Consider the following 19,344-nt stretch of genomic DNA (forward strand, 5'->3'; position numbering starts at 1 on the left):
AGTTACACATTGGAACCCCCTGCCTGTTGACACTGGGCAGGTGTCCTTTAATCCCTTACTTTTGCTTTTAATAATTACCAAAATGTTTTTAATTGTGCTTGCTGTTTTCATTGATAATTTTAATATTTCTTGTAAACTACATAGGTTTTTTAATACAATCAAGTGGTGTATAAATTTTGTGTACGTAAAGAAAGTAAATAAAGCCCCACCAGGTAAGGGGAGCAGAGTTTTTTGAGAAGGTTCCACCACCCTTTGCACAACTTGGCAACTACCCAAGATCAGGCCATTTGGGAAGTCGCTTGCCTCTCTTGCCACCTTCTGCTTAATCAGAACTTCTTTTTTTAATGTATTGAAGGAAGACCAGTGTCTCTGTCAGTTCTGTTCCCTTGGCTGATTTGTCCTGTCTGCGATTTCCCCCCTGCAGATTTGCAAAAGAGCTGTTGTCAGTGGGACCAGGTTCTAATCGACATGATTCAAAGAAGCACTGCAAAATTTACTTCTCTTGCCCCCTGGGGCTGCCCCACATGGACCCCCGACATCCTTTCTCTACTGTTCGCGCTGCTCTTCCTCAGTGGACTCTGGAGCTTTTGAATAATTATGTTTACCCTGTGAAACACTGGGGATTGAGTGTGCCCCCCCCTTTTTTCCTTCCAGGGCACCATCTGCCCAGATCATGCACAACACACAGGACTGCTCAGCTGCTTGGGCCATTTTCTTGCTGGGGAAAAGGCTTCCTCCGCCTCTTAACGGTTGCTTCTTTGTGGAGGAAGAGCCCTTACTTTTCAGCCATGCAGAGACTTCAGGCCTTTCCCCCTGAAGCTCTTCTCTCCTGCCAGCATTTTCTGTTCCAAGCCAGATTTCCACTCTGTCTGAGACAGCTGAAAGAAGACGACTGGAAAAAGAACCTGCTCCTTAGCTTGCCCCCTGCACTGCCAATCACAGCCTGGTTGTTGTTGTTTTAATCTGCTGTCTGATGTTGAACTCTTATTAAAAAAAAACACACCACCACATTCCCTTCCAATAAACGTCTCTGCTCTCTTCTGTCTGTGGCCTCAAAGGTGAGATTTGGAGAGTTGTTTGGAAGGGGTTGTATGAAAGGGGGATGGCACGACATGGCCAGTTTTATGTCCGTTCATGCAGCTGTTATCAGTGGCCTCCGCATGTGTCATTTCTCCAGGAGGGGCTGGCAGAAACTTCAACAGGATGCATGGGACCCAACAGACCCTCCTCTTCCTTCCTCCTCCCCCCTCCACCTTTGGGGAACTGGGCCTCCCAGGGCTGCTATGCTCCTCTTCATAAAGGTTTTGGGGGAGGGCAGCGCTGGTGCCTTTCACCTGCTCCCCTCGATTGCTGTCAAAGCCGGAGCATTTCCATAACAAAAAGGGAGGCCACTTCCCACCCAGCCACCATTGTTTCCCATCTGAGCTCCTATCCCAAAAGGCGCCTGGTGCTGGGAAGAGGGGGTTGGGGGGTAGGTCTGACAAAAGGCCCCTCTGGTGACTGGGGACATGTTTACTGTATGGGTTCAGCCTCCCCTGGGCAAAGAAGCAGGGAAGCATGTGCAGTTGGTTATTGATAGAGGAGGGGCACACCACCTCACCCCCCCAATCTTTCCAGAGGGGAAAGGAGGTGTTTCTCCCACACCCATGGGGTGACGTAGGCGGTTTCTGCTGGCGAAACAAGACATTAAATGGAAGCATCTGTTCTTAAACCAGATCTCAACTGGTGTGTGTGTATGCGGACCCCTCAATTCCCTTCCTTTGGATCAAATCCTCTGATCAGTGAAGGATGGATGGGCAAGACTCTTGTGCCCCACCTCCCACAAGCACCATTCATTTCCCCCATCCCCCAAAACACAGTTCAAGTAGAGTAAACTTGACTCTCGTGCAGAGGGCAAAACTTGAGTTAGCACCTCTTCTACCAACCCTATTCATTTGCTTCTATGCTTGGTTGCCATAGCGTGACAAATAGACCCTTTTGATTTATGCTAATAAAATGTCCCTTCATAAGGGGTGTTTTCATTGTTCCTGCAAGAGTGACTTAAATATGCAGAGTGTATCTGTTGTGGGGACAGACCATCCACTGCAACATCTCTCAGGTGTCAGTGCTCAGTTTCCCCCCACATAAGTGAATTGTGACCACTACAGAAGAAAGTAAAAGACAGAGTTTGGGCAAACCACTGGGAATTGAGATTAAAGCGGGCTTCAGTCTCTGGACGAAGGATCAGGCTTTGTTCCTTTGCTGTATGTTAACTGCTTCCTGTTTACTTTTTCTCATAGAACTCAAATGGGATCCACTGCAGGTAGACCCCCACCAACTGCAGAGCTCGTCTCAGTGTTGTTTCTTTTCAGTTGTATGACAGACCACAGGTACCACCTAGTTACTACTGCTGACTCCCCCAGTACGTATGAGTAACCCAGAGTAAGTGGAGCATCTCCTTCAGTAAACGTACAAGCCTGTATATTGTGTGTGTCTATCCCAACAGTTAACAGCCATGAGAACATGCATGGCTGCATCCTTTGATTGCATGAGCCAGCCGAGATATACAGTGGTACCTTGGGTTACATACGCTTCAGGTTACATACGCTTCAGGTTACAGTCTCCGCTAACCCAGAAATAGTACCTCGGGTTAAGAACTTTGCTTCAGGATGAGAACAGAAATCGTGTGGTGGCGGTGTGGCGGCAGCAGGAGGCCCCATTAGCTAAAGTGGTGCTTCAGGTTAAGAGCAGTTTCAGGTTAAGAACGGACCTCCAGAACGAATTAAGTTCTTAACCCAAGGTACCACTGTACTTTCTCCTCCCTGGCTAACACAAAATTTACAAGCATTGTGGGACTTTCCCATCATGTTGTGCAAGCCAGCCTTCAATCCAAAACAGACTTTTTGCGCTATGTTCATATATGTGTAAAAGGTAAGGTAAAGGACCCCTGCACGGTTAAGCCTAGTCAAAGGCAACTGTGGGGTGTGGCGTATGAATATTAACACTGGGCTGTGTCCCAGTATATCAAAACACTTCTGATTTTGGGGGGTGTTTTGTGTGGTTAAAGTGCTTCTCATTCCTAATTCTCGTCTGGAAAAGCTGCTTCGCTTTTGAAGCAACTGTGGGCATTTGCTCTGATGTAGATATGTAAATTAAACACACTGCCAAAATATTTGTTGGCAAGAGGAGAGAGGTGTTTGCTTGCAAAGGGCACGGGACTTTTTTCCTATTCAGAACGACACGCAACAGTTTCTATGGATAATGTGTGCTTTGTTGGTGCCTTCTGGAAGGGAGGACAACTTTTATCATGCCCTGTCCTGCCTTGCTAGAATTCTCTATCACATAAACAGACAAGCGGACTCTCATAAGATTCTGAACTTTTTATTTTCTGGCATGAAAAGTACAAATAATTAAACAATTCCATGTAAAAGATTCATACAGCCGCCGTGCCTGAAATCCCAGTAATAAATATTCTAAACTAAATGCAAAGTGTCATTTTTTTCTTTTTTTAACAGCAGTTTTTTAAACCCTTCCCACATCAACAGACTCTCTCATGATTTTTTTTTTAAATATTGTTTTTAAAAACTGTCCCAATACACATGTGAAGCTTAAAGAGGCTCTGGGGGCCAGGTACTCCAGGCCTGTCATCTTTTCCCCTGAGCCCCACTATGCCCCATGACTAAATACATTGGTGGGGAGGGTGGAGGGCATGTAAAAAGGTTATTAGGATCTCGCCATTACAACAGACAGACAATTCTTTAAACCCTCTGCTCCCTTCAATGTTGCACCCTGACCCATCATTTGGAAGCAAATTTGCCTAGCAAACATAAGGAAATGCCACGAGCCCCGCTCGCTCGCTCGCTCTCTGGTGTCTGCCTTCGTTGGCATGCAGAATTCTCTCTTTCCCTCCCCACCCCTGCTCCAACCCCCGTTTCAATCCACTTCGCTTTTTTTTTTTTTTAGTAAACTCAAACTGGCACTTATTGCTACTTGAAAAAATATAGTCGAGAAGAGGCTAGATTGCTGTGACCATTTTAGAAGCAACAGATCACAAAGAGAATTTCGTTTTGCCACTAAATGCCCTCGTCGAGATGCAGGGAAGGGAGTCAGATGCAGGGGTGTGGTTGCGGGAGAAGAAATTAATCAGGATCTGAGCCGGCTAGCCAAAGGAAAAGTGTCTTGACCAAATTAGCTGGAACCGGAGGCAAAGCTCTCTAAGGTAGCTGTGCTTTCCAATTTGCATCTTAGCTCAGTGGCTCTGTTTCAGAACAGTTCTTTAAGCACGCAAGTTATTTCGGTGGTGTGCAAAGGGAGCTAGGCTCTAGGCTGTGTTGTGGGTAGCAAAAGAATTTTAGGGGGTGTCCATTTCCTACCCACCAAGAGAACTGTGTAGGGGTGGAGTTTTTCTACCTTTTCCACTCCCACTATCATGCACACAGATAGTTTATGCTTCTCCCTGCATATATTGAGTGGTATTGAGAAGACAGGACTTGTTACAGCTACAGGGCTGTGCTATTTTTCCTGCTCTAAGCTCCAAGGCATGGGTAGGCGAACTAAGGGCTGGATCCGGCCCAATCGCCTTCTAAATCCGGCCCGCAGACGGTCCGGGAATCAGCTTGTTTTTACATGAGTAGAATGTGTACTTTAATTAAAATGCATCTCTGGCTTATTTGTGGGGCATAGGAATTTGTTCATTATTTTTTTTCAAATTATAGTCAGGCCCCCCACAAGGTCTGAGGGACAGTGGACTGGCCCCCTGCTGAAAAAGTTTGCTGACCCCTGCTCCAAGGCATCACTCCTCTTGTCTGGAGGTGGGTCTGAATGCTGCCAAACAAGTTTCAGAGAGGAGTCTCCTGATCAGCACTCCCCCTGACTCATGTACAGTTCGGAGCAGGAGTCCACTTTGGAATCCACTGTCCAGCGAATTTTGTGGCTAGCTAGTGTAAAGAGTTTGCAACATGACCTCTTTTCTAAGATTATTAAAGGCTAATCCCAGTGATAGAAGAGAACAGCCCAGGAACAGACCTTCCCACCCAGGAGTTCTTCAGCTACTGCAGTGGTTTTCTAAGGAGGCCACATGGCAGGGCACAAATCAAAGTAACTAAGCCACCTGACGGGGGGGGGGGCGTCCAGCCTTCATCTAATCCGGGGTTTCCCAAACTTGGGTCCCCAGTTGTTGTTGGACTACAACTCCCATCATCCCTAGCTAGCAGGACCAGTGGTGGTCAGGGATGATGGGAACTGTAGTCCAAAAACATCTGGAGACCCAGGTTTCGGGAAACCCCCAAGATGAATTTTGAGGAACAGCCCTCTCAAGGCCTGTGTTGCTGTGTTGAAGAAAAGGCCACCCTGGCCCCTCTTGGATTTGAAGTAGCTTCATTCAGTAGCCAAGAATGCAAGTTTTTTTTTTAAGTTCAGTGGGCTTTTTTGAAAAGAAAATGCCTCAAAAGAGTAGCATGAGCTCAGTATTTTTACATTTGTTCCATCAGCACGTAGATCTATAGCTCCCAGCAGTCCCAGTATCTGGAAAGCGCCAACTTGGCAAAAGCTGACCTAATGCCATCCTGATTATTTAAATTTCAGAGAATTTATTTTCAAATGTGTTACTCGTCTCTAAGCTTTCTCATATATACCTTTTAGATTTTGTATACGCTGCCTGATTTCAGTTTCCTTTATTGGTGGCTCCCAAAGTCACTCGCTATTCCATTACTTAACCCAAGCAAGTAGCCTCCCCTCCCCTTATTGCAGTGCTGCCCAGGGGTTTGGTGAATCGTATTTGAAATTCTTCCTGAGTTGGGAGATTCCCGCTTCCCAGCCATCCAGCAGATTATTTGTTGTGACTAGAGATCTCCCCTTGTGCTTAAAGATCTCAGTGAATCAGAGCCAGAGTGGGTCAAAAACTTCCTTTGTGCCAGCCCGTCTCAGCTGCCTGTGGTGCCTGCTCAAATATTTAAAATAAAAGAAGCAAACTGTCACTGAAATAACTTTTTTTAACATGTGGGAGGGATGCTGAGTGGCAGCATGTAAAGGGCAGAGGGTACAAAACACAAGAATAAATAGAGAAAATGACAAGCTACATGTTTTCCCCCTCCCGCCCTCCCCTTTACTTTCTATTAGGATGAAGACTCAAATGTATTTTTCCCAACAAGACAAAAGTAGATGATGTAACATCGAACCCCACAAACAAACTTGCCTATAAAGTTTTTTTTGTTCTAAATGCCACATTTGTAGGTTGTTGTTTTTTTAGAAAAAGAAAAAATTACCTCTGTGCACTTTGCCCTGTTGGAGAGCCTGTCGTTTAAGCTTATATTATTATTGTTGTTGTTGTTTCAATTTTTGTTTGCTATTTAATAAATAAATTAGGAATAATCACTTCTCAGCAAATTAAAAAATATTTCCCTTTTAACTTGCAACTCTGATGAGAACATAAATATACACAAATGTACTTTTACAAGGCAGTAATAAATATTTAAGTTAACAATAAGTTAAAAACTACAAGTAGCTAAAATTCGCAAAAAGATACAAGAGTTAATGGTGCCAGTTTTTTTGTTCTTTTTTCTCATTTTATCGCAAACAGAAGCTGCCACAGACTCTTACAAAACACAAGTGAACACATTTATTGTCAAAAAATCAAGAAATCCTAAACTAATTTCTAAATCATTAAACAATTAAAACTCGAACTAATGCTAAAATGTTTTAATTATCATTAAGTTCGTCTTTTAAATGTTGTTCATTTTGTTTCCATTTTTTTTTTGCTTGAGAGCAAAAGAAAATAAAAGTCCCTTGCTCCACAAGTGCCAACGATGACTTCGTTGTTTTCAGCAAACCAAAATAAATAAATAAATAAATTTTTAAAAAGAAGAACGGAAAATAGCCGATGTGCATTTTCAGGATGTGATTTGTGAACACAGATCCAAAGAGATGCCTCGGGAAAAGGCGGTAGCAGTTGCGTCCCCTTTTTAAAAGTTAAGTTTTTTTTAAGAGAAACTTCCCTTCTCGTTCCCTCTGAAGTATGTGGAGGGGGAATTTAAAAAAAAAAAAGCAACATGGACATGGATGTCAGTGTAGTACAACCCTTACAAACAGATTAATCCCACTTGAAGGCTCCATTCTGAAGGGAGACAACCATAAAATAAAATAAAATAAAATAATTCTTTTTTTATTTTTAAGCAGCAGCCCTACAGAGAGCAAGATTCAGACGTTTTTAAAAAAAGTCATCCTGGGCTCTTTTGGCTTTAATTTGAGAAACCGGGCAATGCCTCCACGGAAATGGCTAAAACTCCAAAGGTATTTGGCATTTGTGGCTGCCGGATGAGTGAAAAACTTGAGTAGATTTCTCTCCACCATCACCCCCCCCCAAAAAAAACAATTTCTTGCTATTATACCAAATAAATAAAAAATAAGCTGGGCAGTGCTGTGGAGGAACTGTCCCAAGTGAATGTTTTTGGCCTGTCCCCATTCAACAAACATACACACTCGAAAGGGATGAAGGCTCCCTGTGGAGGACCATGGAGCAAGAGATGTCTTGGTCCAAAGGTGGAACACTCTCACCTGTGCCAAGAACCTCATCTCTGCCCCTCTACCCATTCCATGATAGCACCTCCTATATCACAGGAAACTTACATACAGTAACAGAGATGACACCCTCAGGCGTATTAATCCCGTTGTTAAAAAAAACGCGGGGGGGGGGAATTACAATGGGCATCGGTCAATGGGAAGAGATTTGGTATTAAGAACTGTCAGGGAAGCTTCCCCCAAGCCTACGCGACAAAGGTGTGAGATATTGGAGCAGCAAGTTCCTTCCCTTCAAGGGTTGTGTTACGTACGGTGTAGTTTTAGCTTTCCGCGAAATAAACATGGCCTCGGACACACAAGGTCTATTTGGTTGAAGATGGCAGTGGATGGGGTTATTTCGCCCTTAAACTTGCCGACATGTTTAGGACATTTAATCGGACGGAGACTGAATCCAGGAGGGCCAGGTGGGATAGGTGGCTGGGTACACAGTCCCTGCAGGGTTTGATCAGGGAATAGCTCTAAGCATTGTTCCATCATCCTACTATCATGGTTAACAGGCAGGGGTGATGCTTATGCTAGGATGCCATTAGTGCCATGATAGTAACTCGGTCACAGCTTAAGATGGCAAAGCCAGAAGCCGAAGCTGCTTGAAAGGTCTACGCTCCAGTGGGGTGAATCCTAGTTTCACCCTGGCTTGCCTTTTGAGCCAGAGAGCACATGCGTCCTTTTCCTTAAGCATGTGCAGAGGTGCTCACTCACATACGCACCTCTCTGGCTACATCAAAAAAGCTCTTGCCGCCTGCAATTTTTGCAGACAACCCAAGAACATTATTGGGTGCCTTGACCGAAGGAAGTTTTGAGGAGGTATCTCAATGCTTAGCCTCAAAGGGCAACTTAGCTGAAACTTGCTGTTGTGTTTCACCAAACTGGCATCCAAATCTCTGCTGGGGAACCTGGTTAAGTATCTTTTCCTTCCAAACATGGACAAAGGGTTTCCCCCAATCTCTCCCCCATGATGGATCAGATACCACAAGACATCGGGTGGAGGGGAAACATGCCATCAGCTTAGAATCGGAGCGGGGATGTCATGCTGAAAGCTAGGTGTCCAGCAGACAAGAAGCATGTCTTTGGCAAGGATCCAGAAAGGTGGGCTGAGGTGCTCACCCTCCTGCGAGATGAGCACAAAGCAATCATACTGGCCCATGCCGTGACCACTGGCCCATGCTGCCTCGGACCAAGAACCCAAGCAGGAGTGTGCATCTCAAAAGACTGGAAGGTTTATTGCTGCCAAGAGGAAAAGAGAAGCCCCCTGAGAGAAATCTTAAAGCATGGGAATTGCAAGGCCTTCCTACGGGTCAGATTGCTCCACAACTGCCTCGCAGCATGGTGGAAAGAGCTCCGATCCTTTCTCCTACAGCCCAGCGCACCAGAGACCTTCTGCTGGAAAGTCAGAAGACATCCTCGGCTGCTGGAGTCGACTGTGGCAAAGTGCAGTGTTGCTTTACAGAGGTGATTGGCTTTGTGGGGACGTATTCTCTCTCGGGGATGGACTAGCCACAGCAGAGCAGGCACTAAATCTAGCAGAATGGCTGAGGGCGAAAAGGTGGTGCCGTTTCAGAGCTGCCAGGGCATGTGGCTAATTCGGAGTGAGGGCGAGTGGGAAACAGAACTGACTTGAGTGAGCCGAGAGAAAGAATGAACACGGAGTTATCAAATGCCCAGATGGACACTTTGACTGTTGGGTCTTGCCAATGCCTCCACCCAGGAAGGCGGAGGAGGAACAGAAAACTGTGCCCCTTATTGAAAAGGAAGGCATGGCACAGCCATCACTTGTGGCATCACCATCCCCCCCCCCGGTGGATAGCAACCCCCAGGAATCATGTTGGACTCATCCGCCCCACAACCCGTTCCCCTGGCCAAGTGTGACTTGCGCTCAGCTGTTCTAGGAAGCCACATGGACAAAGCAGAGCAAAGACATTGCCAAAACAGCCCCGAGATCTCCATTCAACAGCAAGGGGGGGCGGTCAAAGAGCTGACCTATTTGGTTGCATTAAGCTGCCTGGAAAGGGCAAGTGGCAGATGTTCTGCCTCATGTCCACTCAAATGGTAGGGGAAGGAGAAGAATTGGTGCCTCCCTAGCAAGTGTTCGCTGCTCCCTATCTAGTCCTTCCTCAGAAAATGCCAAGACAGGCAATCTCACCCCCCAGGCCCCAAGTCAGCCTGTCTCCACTTCTGTTGCCCTCTTCTGAAGTACAATGCCAGGCTCCTAGGGGGCAGCATTTGCAGATTCTCCAGCTGCATGACCTTCTTTGGGCCAGTTTTCCCTACTCCCCGCCTACCCAACTTATCCTTGGTCTCTTACATGAAACAGCTGGATCCATAATTAACATAAAGAGAACCCTTTAATTTTTAAGACTGTTGGAGCTGTGGACTCTAGTTCCAGTATATGGATGTGGGATACTACTAGAAGTCAGTGTCAAACAAGAGACGCTCCTCAAAATAAGAGGGTCCCTGCCTTTCCTTCATGATCCTTCTTCTGATTGCCTCTGCACTTAGCCCATCAATATAGCAGTACACTGAATGGACTGCCCAGGAGCCTCCCAAATTGGATCAAGCTGCCTTGCCTTTGGGAAACTGAATGTTAATCTACTTTCCCGTAATTGATGTCCATTGCGTCGTACACGGACCTCTGCGGATCTAACTCTCTTCTTTCCAAGATGTTTTGCAGCATCATGCATAACAGCCTTGGCGCGCCAGCAGTGGGCAGTGACATCTGAGACAGCTAGAGGAGTTGCTTGCTACCGTGCCCCCATTGAGGACCATGTTGTCTCTTTGCTAAGGGTAGATATCAGGCATGCATTGAGAGGTGGGTGAATAGAGCCCCTCTTTCCCCAACCAGCAGCAGCAGGGTTTTCCTGCAGAACCAAACCTATCTGCACAAATCAGCTTCCATACTCTAGCAGCACTAACTGTTTTGGGGTGCTTCTTTTTTTAAATTTCACTCGATGGCTTTTCCAATGAAAAAGCCAAAAGAAATCTTAGCGGGGAAACAACTCTGAAAATGGACGTGTGTAAAACTAATGCTGGTGTTAAGCACACAGCCTAAACCAATGTTGTTTTTTAAAGAAATAAACTGTTTCCTAGGCTTTTTGTCCCTTTGGCAGGGGCTGGGTGGGTAAGAGAGAAGTCTGGTGGGGATGTTGCAAAAAGCCGTAAGGTGACTGCAGCCCCTTCTGCCCTGTCCCCAGCCCCTAACAAGACACACAAAGACAAGAAAAGTATTAAAATAAAATAAAAAAGGCTAGGGGGGGAAAGAATCCTGAAAGCAATTTGCTGCTTCTTCTGCCCAGCTAAGGGAGGGACAGAACAATCCAAACCCGCTGGGATCTTAGGCACTAAGTGCTGCTCCTGCACAAGACTCTCAAAGACTTTCCAGGCAACTGGGGATGGGGACAAGGGAGAGGGTGTGGCAGGAAAAAGACAATAGGTCAAGAAAAGCAGCTACCTTCCCAGCATGCTTCTGGTGTGGAGAAAGCACGTGGGCCTTACTTAGTGCTGTTTGGGATGCTTGTGAAACTGCTGCTATGCAACTGGCAACAGCTGGCATCTGTTGGGACACCACCCTTTGGAAAAAGCCATGTTTTTTCTCTCCTGGTCCCAGCACCTCTCTATAGGGCACTAACTGAACTCAGTTTCCTTTCTAATTCTCACGCTTTTAAAAATGCCTTCAGTCACTGTGAGCCGCCACAGTTGTGCTGGTGGGCTCAGTTGCTTTCGCTGGCGTTTAAACCCTCCCTGCAACAAAGCCAGGCTCAACCCCAACTGCTGTACCGCCAAGTCGTTTTGCAAACCTGGGTGGAATTAGCAAAGGGAAGGGAAGGCTCAGCTTCCAGGAAGGAACCGCCCCAGCTCAGAACTATGGCTATCCCCCAACTCAATCAATCCCATATCAAAGCTGATGCCAAAATCCCAGTTCATTATATGGAGACTCTTGTGTGTCTCCAAGCTACCTGTATCTGTGAAATTTGATACAATACGGACATCCCCATCACTTGTCTGGAAAGGCCATTGGGAATGAATGACGGGTGTGTAGAGCAGTAGCACTTAGTGACTTGCTTTCCATTTCTCCCTTTGAATTTGTGTGTGTGTGTGTGTGTGTGAAGTTCAAGAATCCCAGTAAAAATTTCCAACAAGGTCTCTTTTCCTTTTTTATAAAAATAGATTTTTTTAAAATCTTTCTAAACGTTTGCTGTTGTTTTCGTTTTGTTTCCCATTTCAGCCTTTTTAATGTATCATTTCCCCCTTTTCATTCAGTCATTAGATTGATCTAACATTGAAAAAGAGAAAGGGAAAACTCACCCACCAGCCCATTCCCACTCCTGTACCTCCCCCTTTAATAAAAAAAAAACTTTCTAGCTTATCAGGATAGTCAGCTAACACAGTTTGGGGGTGGGGGGTTGGCTCCCTCCTCTCTCTCAGATGGCCCCATGCTTGGTCTTAACAAATTCTTCGCCTAAAAATTTATAAAGAAAGAAGGAAAGAATGAAAGGCTTGATTTTGGGAGAGGAGGCAAAACAGCAGGTTTAAATTGTACCACCACCCGATTCAAGTCCATATTTTTGACCCGAAAAGAAACTTGACCCATCTAGTCCACACAACCTGATTAATCGACTAGGAATCTTGGACACTGTGCCAGGTCCCTGGCCTCTCTCGCTTGCTTATCTCCATGTCCCACGCTCTTACTTTAATCCCAAATAATTCCAGGACGTAAGCAAATTATCAAACCTGATATGCAAACTTACAAAACAGAGCAGAAAAAATATATATGGGGCCTTTGCTTTTCCCCTAGGGAATGAGGCTTCTCTGGGGAAAGGCAGGAAGGACCCCAGTTCAGGACATATGGGGTTGGGTTTATTTCCCAAATACAACATCATTCTAATTAAGGGCCAGGCAAGGTGGTAGGATTAACAAACAATATCGCTAACATTTTAGACCAAGGGATGAGATGAGAGCATTGTCCACCCACCACATTTGTACTTTTGTGTATTTTTTTTTTTTTTTTGCATCCAAGAAGGACAAAAGTGGTGAACTGGATTGTTGTAACTCCTCCCCCCTAGGCTAGCTCAGAAAAGCAGTCGTGACAATTCTTGGATTTGCTGATCCGCAATATTGGGGGGGGGGGAGGTCGGGAGTGTTTCTATATCACACCTTACAGGAGAGAGTGGTTTTCGTCCCCCCGGGGCCAGGAAACCTGCCCATCAAAAGGAACAATGTAAGGGGTCGGAATTCAAAGAGGGAAGGAAGGATGGAAGATTGGGGAAAGCTTCTGACTTGGGTAAAGTATGTTAGAAAAGCCTAGGACAAGGGACCGGGTTGGGGGGGGGGGCGCAGTAGGGTCACAAACAGAGAGGTGTTCTATTCTGAGTGGATGTCTCCCCTGCACATTGCCAAGAGCAGGGATCGGTTTTCAAAAGGTGGCTTGACATGTTGCCACGTCCGTGCTCCCTGCTGGGCTGTCGGGCACAGGGGAGGGGGAGCGGGAGAAGCCTCCTGCTTCCCAGAGAAGATCACGGTGTCTGGCGGTTTTTTTGTTTTGTTTTAAATATTCTGCAACATTTGAGTCAATGAACATTTCCGTTCTCGTGGCGAGTCGGGGAAGAGGGCTGTTTTCCAGCATCCTTGCCGCTCGCCCCACCCCACCCCTCCCGCCATCTCTCTCGCCCCGCTCGCTCGCTCATGCCTTGTGTTGCTTACTGGTCTTGAAGGAAACCTGGAGAATTCGGTCGCCCAGTCGGTAGCCATTGAGGCTGGCGATGGCCATGGCTGCTTCGTCGTAGTTGGTCATGGTGACAAAGCCAAAGCCCTTGCACTTGTTGGTGGTGAAGTCGCGGATCACTTTGACGTTGGTGACTGCTCCAAAAGGCCCAAAGAGCTGCCACAGGACACTCTCATCGGCCTCTGGGGAGAGGTTGTACACAAAGATGCACCAGCCGGCACTGGAGGCCCCTGTCAGGTTGACTCCCGCCAGGCTGGTCATGCTGTCGATCGTGATGGGAGAGAACCTGGAGATCAAGGAGAGAGGACTACTTTGGGTGTAAGGCTGGCATTCTACCAGCATGAGCTCACTGCAATATGGACAGGTTAGGAACAGCGCTGCCTACTTCTCAGGGGAAAGGGAGAGGCACCGGCAGTTCACTCCTACAAGCCTTGGCTCCAAGGGGCAGGAGGGAAAGGGCACAGGCAGTTCCTACCAAAAGCCCTGGATACTTCAGGTTGAATTTGATGTACAGTCGTACCTTGCTTGTCGAACTTAATCCGTTCCCGGAGTCCGTTTGACTCCCGGAACAGTTCAAAAACCAAGGCATGGCTTCAGATTGGCTGCAGGAGCTTCCTGCACTCAATTGGAAGCTGCGGAAGCAGCGTCGGACGTTCGGCTTCCGAAAAACATTCGCAAATTGGAACACTCACTTTGGGTTTGCGGCGTTCGGAAGCCAAAACGTCCGAGTACCAAGGCATTCGACAACCAAGGTACCTCTGTACAAGCCTACCTTTGTAATTTCCCCCCACAGATTTCGGTGAGGTGACATTTTAATTCACACTCCGTCAACCGTATTTCTGCCTGTGCTAGATGTCCCCCCAGTTTGGTTCAGCCTGCAAGTGTGCCACGAGTCTCCCTGTTTGACCTTAAGGTTTCTTGGCTCTAATAACGAAGTAACCTCAAGGGTAAAATGGAAGGGCTCCTAACGAAGGAGGCCGTGACTTTTCCTGTGCACGAATGAGTTCATCATGCAAGTCCTGAAATTGGAATCTCATGCAGAATCTGGCACAATGAGAATCTCATTTTCCATTTAAAGAAAAACAAACTAACCCCCCCCCCACGCCAAGTTATAAACTTCATGGTAGCAAATAACATCTTAGAAATGATTCTAATGAAACGGGGAGGAATTCAATGCCGTGCTCTTCCGATTGTTCCGTCAGCTCAAGCATTTCAGCTTGCCAGACAAAATGATCCCCCCTCTCCGCCCCTAAGCACTGTTATGGGGGTTCTCCCTAGCCCCCCAAGCCAATTTTGGCACAGGGAAGGGGGAGAGAAGGAGGGAAAAGCCGATTGCACAAGGGATTCCAGTGATGGGGCTCATTAGGTGCATCCTGCTCAGGATGAGGGCAGAGCTTGCTGTCAGGAACAGGTATAGTACAAACTTCCCTATGTCTCTCTCTCTTCCCCCCGCCCAGCCAGCTATTGTTTTCTGACATGTTGCTGGTGACCACCTGTGCTCCAGTTATTTCCTTCCCTTTCCTTGTCCACCCCAGTTTTGGGGGAGAAGAAAGAAAGAAGATTGAAATGTTTGGATAACCTGGATCTGTGGCTTGACTCAGGTAAAAGGTAAAGGTAAAGAACCCCTGGACTGTTAAGTCCAGTCAAAGGCAACTATGGGGTTGCGGTGCTCATCTCGCTTTCAGGCCGAGGGAGCCAGCATTTGTCCACAGACAGCTTTCCGGGTCATGTGGCCAGCAGGACTAAATCGCTTCTGCTGCAACGGGACATCATGACGGAAACCAGAGCGCATGGAAACACAGTTTACCTTCCCGCTGCAGCAGTGCCTATTTATCTACTTGCACTGGGATGCTTTCGAACTGCTAGGTTGGCAAGAGCTGGGACAGAGCAACGGGAGCTCACCCCGTTGCAGAGATTTGAACCGCCAACCTTCTGATCGGCAAGCCCAAGAGGCCGTGGTTTAGACCACAGCGCCACCCGCGTCCCTCTGGGTTGTTTCACACCACAACTCTGTATATGGATGTGTAATTTTTGTTATTGATCCAGAACACACTGTTATTCGTGGCTGAATGGCTCACCAACACTACCTGCCTGCTGCAACTAAGCTTTCCAAATACAGGTGGAAGTGAATGTTTTGGAAGTGGTTCTGTGCAGAGAATATCTTCAACCTCCAGCCTGCTGCAGTAGAGCAGTCGTGTAAGTGTCTGCTAATTTGCTTGACTTCAGCGGCAATCATTCTATGCTCATTTACTTGGAAGGAAGCCCCAGTGACTTCAGTGGGATTTACGTCAGAATAAACACGGGCACACGATTGTGCTATTGCATAGAAAATTCTCTGTGAACAACAACGCTCCCCTCTAATCTTGTTGGGAACAGGAGGCATGAAGGAAGCCAGTTCTGCAGAAGAGTCAAGCTTCTTCTTGCTGAATCTGAGGAAATAGCTGGGCATTGCCAGGAATCTCCAGGGCAGACTGGACCACTCATAAAGGATGCTGGCATAGCAACCACTTAAAACGACACAGGCTCAATTTGGGGCCTAGGAATTTTGGTCTGAGAAGACCTAAGGAGGAATGAGCTTGCTCAGTGCCCACATGCAGAGCTACAGAGAGCTCCATTTAAGCTGCTCTGAGCTTTCGAAGGAAGATTGGGACGTGAAATATAAACAGTAATTGTTGTAACGTGTTTGACAGCCTTCTAGCTCTCAGATATATATGTCTTTGGTATAAAGTTTGTCTGTCCAGTGGTTTTCCGCCTTCCCAATTCACCTCTGGAGCAACCGTCTAATTTCTGTCCTTCAAGCAATGCAACTAAATGAAACCAAGAAGCACCCAACACAGTGACAACAGATAAACACAAGACCAAAAAAAAAATTATATAAGGAACAGCCAGTCATCTGAGCAAAACAGCAAACCCTTCTCTCGAACCAAACCCAAAACAGAACAAAAAGAGAGGCATGAAAGGTCTGTAGTGTGTCCCCCAAGACACACAAACCCAAATTCCACAGGCCTAAGGCAGAAGATGGAGGGATTCTATTGTTTTAACTTTTATAGTACTTTTAAATTCCCATGCTCGCTGAGGGAGGTGGGGGGGGAATAAGAAAAAAGAGGGGAAATGATTACAAATTAAAAAATTAGTATTGGGGAGGGGTGGGTATTGAACCAAGCAACCACAAATAAAGTTGTCTACGTTTTTTTCCCCCTTTAAGGTTAAGAAAAACAGTCAGATACCTTAGGAGACTACCAATGTTATGTCTAATCATGACGCCCACATTTGCTTTCTAAAAGGATGAGTGCGGCTGCACTGTTAAGGCCGAGGTTGGGGTGGGGGGCCTCTCGCCTCTGGGGCTGTGTTGACAATCACCTTTTTAAAATCCAGCCTTGTGCTGTGGGCCAAGGTGGGGAGGGAGGGGGGGGGGAGTGGCGGGGAGCGTAGGCTTTTGAAGGCTATTTACCTCTTGACGCCGTATGCCATGTTTAGCAAATTGTCGAGCCTGTGGGAGGAAGAGGAAGACGAGGAGAGGCCATTGTTAGTAGACGATCTCGTAACAAGAGGGTCCTGCGGTGCCATCTGGCTTGGCTATTAGTGCCACAGCAAGGCAGCGCTTGCTTCCTGAGACTAAGCACAGGTTGCTGTTTGCACTTGGAGGCCCTGGAGGAATTTAAATGTCTTAGGTTTGGAAATATATATATATCTATGTATATATATATATGTGTGTGTGCTGAACAGCAATGGGAAAGGATCTCCATCTATTTTGTTTGTTTATAATCTGTTTTTCACATACTGAGATGCATGGGTAATGGACAGGCACTAATTAATTAAGGGCAACGGTGTCTGCATTTCAAAAATGATGATGATGATTATGGTAATAATCAATCATTTTTTTAAAAAGAGAGAGAGAGAGAGAGAACACCTAGAACAGAACATGGCAAACATATTTACAGTTACAACTTGCCACCCCCTCTTGTTAGGACTTACTTTCCTCTGCAGAGCTGTGTCCAGATTTCATGCAGCAACTCTGAATTTTCTTCAATTCATTTGCTTAAGAATCTGCATGACTACCCTCATGCCATGGAATCTAGGCAGCTTGCCTTACTCTTTATTTTTTAAAGGCAAGGGTTTAGTCTTAATAGTTGCTAGCAAAGATCTGAAAACCTGCAGGTTGCCTGAGCTTCTAATGGGCAAAGCTACCAGCATTAGTACTTTCCCCTATTGGCCTTCCTGCTTCTATTGTCCTTTAAAATGGTCCCTCATCCCATCAACTGCACATATCTGGATTTCCAGAATCTCATCTCTTCAAAGAATGTGGTGCAGAAAGGCAAAATCTTGCTAAGAACTCCCCCAAATGGTGCAATTGCATAGAATACAGTATACACATTTCGGTAGCACAATTTTTATAACTTAGTAATAGGACTTGGGAGTATTTTTCCTAGTGCAGATATCCAGGCCTTACTTATGAGGTGCGTTTCTAATAAACTAGACCTTTTGCCTGTTTGCACATGCGGGAGAGAGCATTTAATGGGTGAAACATAACACCTCCCAGATCCATGGATGTGTTTATTAGCATGTGTGTTGTGGCTCCATCATGAACGGAAGTTTAATGAGCCAAGACACAGAAAATATCTACGTCTGCATGTTCCATGCATATGTATGACTTTTGCATGTGTGTCATGTTATGGCATGTCGTACACCTTGCAGATGCCATGCCTATGAACATCATCTGCGTATGGGTCCACTGGATATGTATGAGCAGGGAGTTCAAACATAAGTGACCCAAACCTACAATTCAGTCCATCATTACTTCACCAAACCAAACCAAAATTTATCCTGCCTGTTGGGACCTATATTGGCTTTTGGACCAAAGGAAGAAGCGAGATATCAGAAAAGCCTTCCAGCAGCACAAAATTCCTCGTCTAGTAGGCAGAGAGGCTATTTTAATTCTCCTAGTGTATTGTTATTGCTTTCTTTCTGATAAAAGTATGTTTTAGATACTATAGCTAAAAGTTGACCTGGATTGTGGGAAAGTAGCTGGGTTGATAATCCCATTTTTTGGGAATGGCTTAGACACATGGCCTTCTGGAAACACTGTATTCCTCACTTCTACACAGTACAGTGGTACCTAGGTTCGCAAACACCTTGGTAGTCAAACAACTTGGAACCCAAACACTGCAAAGTGTTCCAGTTTGCGAACTTTTTTGGGAAGCCAAGAATGCTCCATTTTGAGTGTTATGCTTCCAATTTGAGTGCCAAAACTTCAGTTTTGAGTGCCACACTTCCATTTTGGGTTCCATGTTTCCGTTTTGAGTGTTATGCTAAGCTATGTCTGTTTTTGCTATTTATTTTGCGTTTTTGTTTTTGCGCCTCTTTTTTGTGCGTTGCTGTGTGGAACCCAGTTCAGCTACTGATTGATTGACAGTGTGACCTCAGTACATTGTTTATTGCTTTCATTTTATGGATCAGTGGTCTCAGATAGTAAAATTCATGTTAAATTGCTGTTTTAGGAGTTGTTTTTAAAAGTCTGGAACGGATCAAACCATTTTGCATTATTTCCTATGGGAAAGTGTGCCTTGGTTTTGGAACGCTTTGGTTTTGGAACGGACTTCCGGAACGGATTAAGTTTGAGAACCAAGGTACCGCTGTAATTCCATTTGGTGGTTTCTCCGTACCTGAATTGTCGGAATGTATCTGCATTAGCTGATGGGGTTAAAAGGGAAATTCACTACAGACATCTCTAAGAAAGAGAAGGAATCACCAGATTCTAAACCTGGGTGTGGCAGCTTACATCAGACCTTTCAGGACAGAAATCTGAACTAGCCTACTAGCAACCCAAGGTCATTTTGCTCTCCATGGGAGAAGGCCAACAGAACAATTACAGAGCACTCAGTGGCTCCATAGAACATGCCTGGAAGCAAAAAACCACTCCTTTAAATTCTTCACAACTTCAACCAAAAGCGGGACAGGGCTTTGGGATACAAGAATCCCCTTGAGCTTTGAACAGACCGTTTACCCTGAGGAACTCTCCCAGCTCCTGCCACACTTTAGGGCCAAACTAGAAAATACAGTGGAATCTCAGGTTG

The 19,344-nt window shown here is 45.9% G+C and overlaps 2 protein-coding genes across 8 annotated transcripts in view; one reads left to right on the forward strand and one right to left on the reverse strand.

Annotated features, from left to right (window-relative positions):
• PRKCSH (protein kinase C substrate 80K-H) overlaps nt 1-3,462 on the forward strand; it is a 33,833-nt gene extending 30,371 nt beyond the window's left edge. For 2 of the 3 annotated variants that reach the window (XM_053371115.1, XM_053371113.1), the window contains exons 18-19: nt 425-2,098; nt 2,280-3,462. The gene's annotated coding sequence lies outside the window, so the exon portion shown is untranslated. The remainder of the gene's footprint in view (nt 1-424; nt 2,099-2,279) is intronic. The other variant, XM_053371114.1, reaches the window with a different exon arrangement.
• Nucleotides 3,463-8,998: 5,536 nt separating this feature from the next.
• ELAVL3 (ELAV like RNA binding protein 3) overlaps nt 8,999-19,344 on the reverse strand; it is an 83,116-nt gene continuing 72,770 nt past the window's right edge. For 2 of the 5 annotated variants that reach the window (XM_053371120.1, XM_053371118.1), the window contains exons 6-7: nt 16,722-16,760; nt 8,999-13,577 (exon numbers count right to left, since the gene is read on the reverse strand). In XM_053371120.1, the coding sequence (XP_053227095.1) occupies nt 13,229-13,577; nt 16,722-16,760 (388 nt within the window). In that variant the 3' untranslated portion in view covers nt 8,999-13,228. The remainder of the gene's footprint in view (nt 13,578-16,721; nt 16,761-19,344) is intronic. The other 3 variants (XM_053371121.1, XM_053371123.1, XM_053371122.1) reach the window with 3 other exon arrangements.

This window comes from Podarcis raffonei, chromosome 17, assembly GCF_027172205.1.
Source record: "Podarcis raffonei isolate rPodRaf1 chromosome 17, rPodRaf1.pri, whole genome shotgun sequence".
Classification (NCBI taxonomy): Eukaryota; Metazoa; Chordata; class Lepidosauria; order Squamata; family Lacertidae; genus Podarcis; species Podarcis raffonei.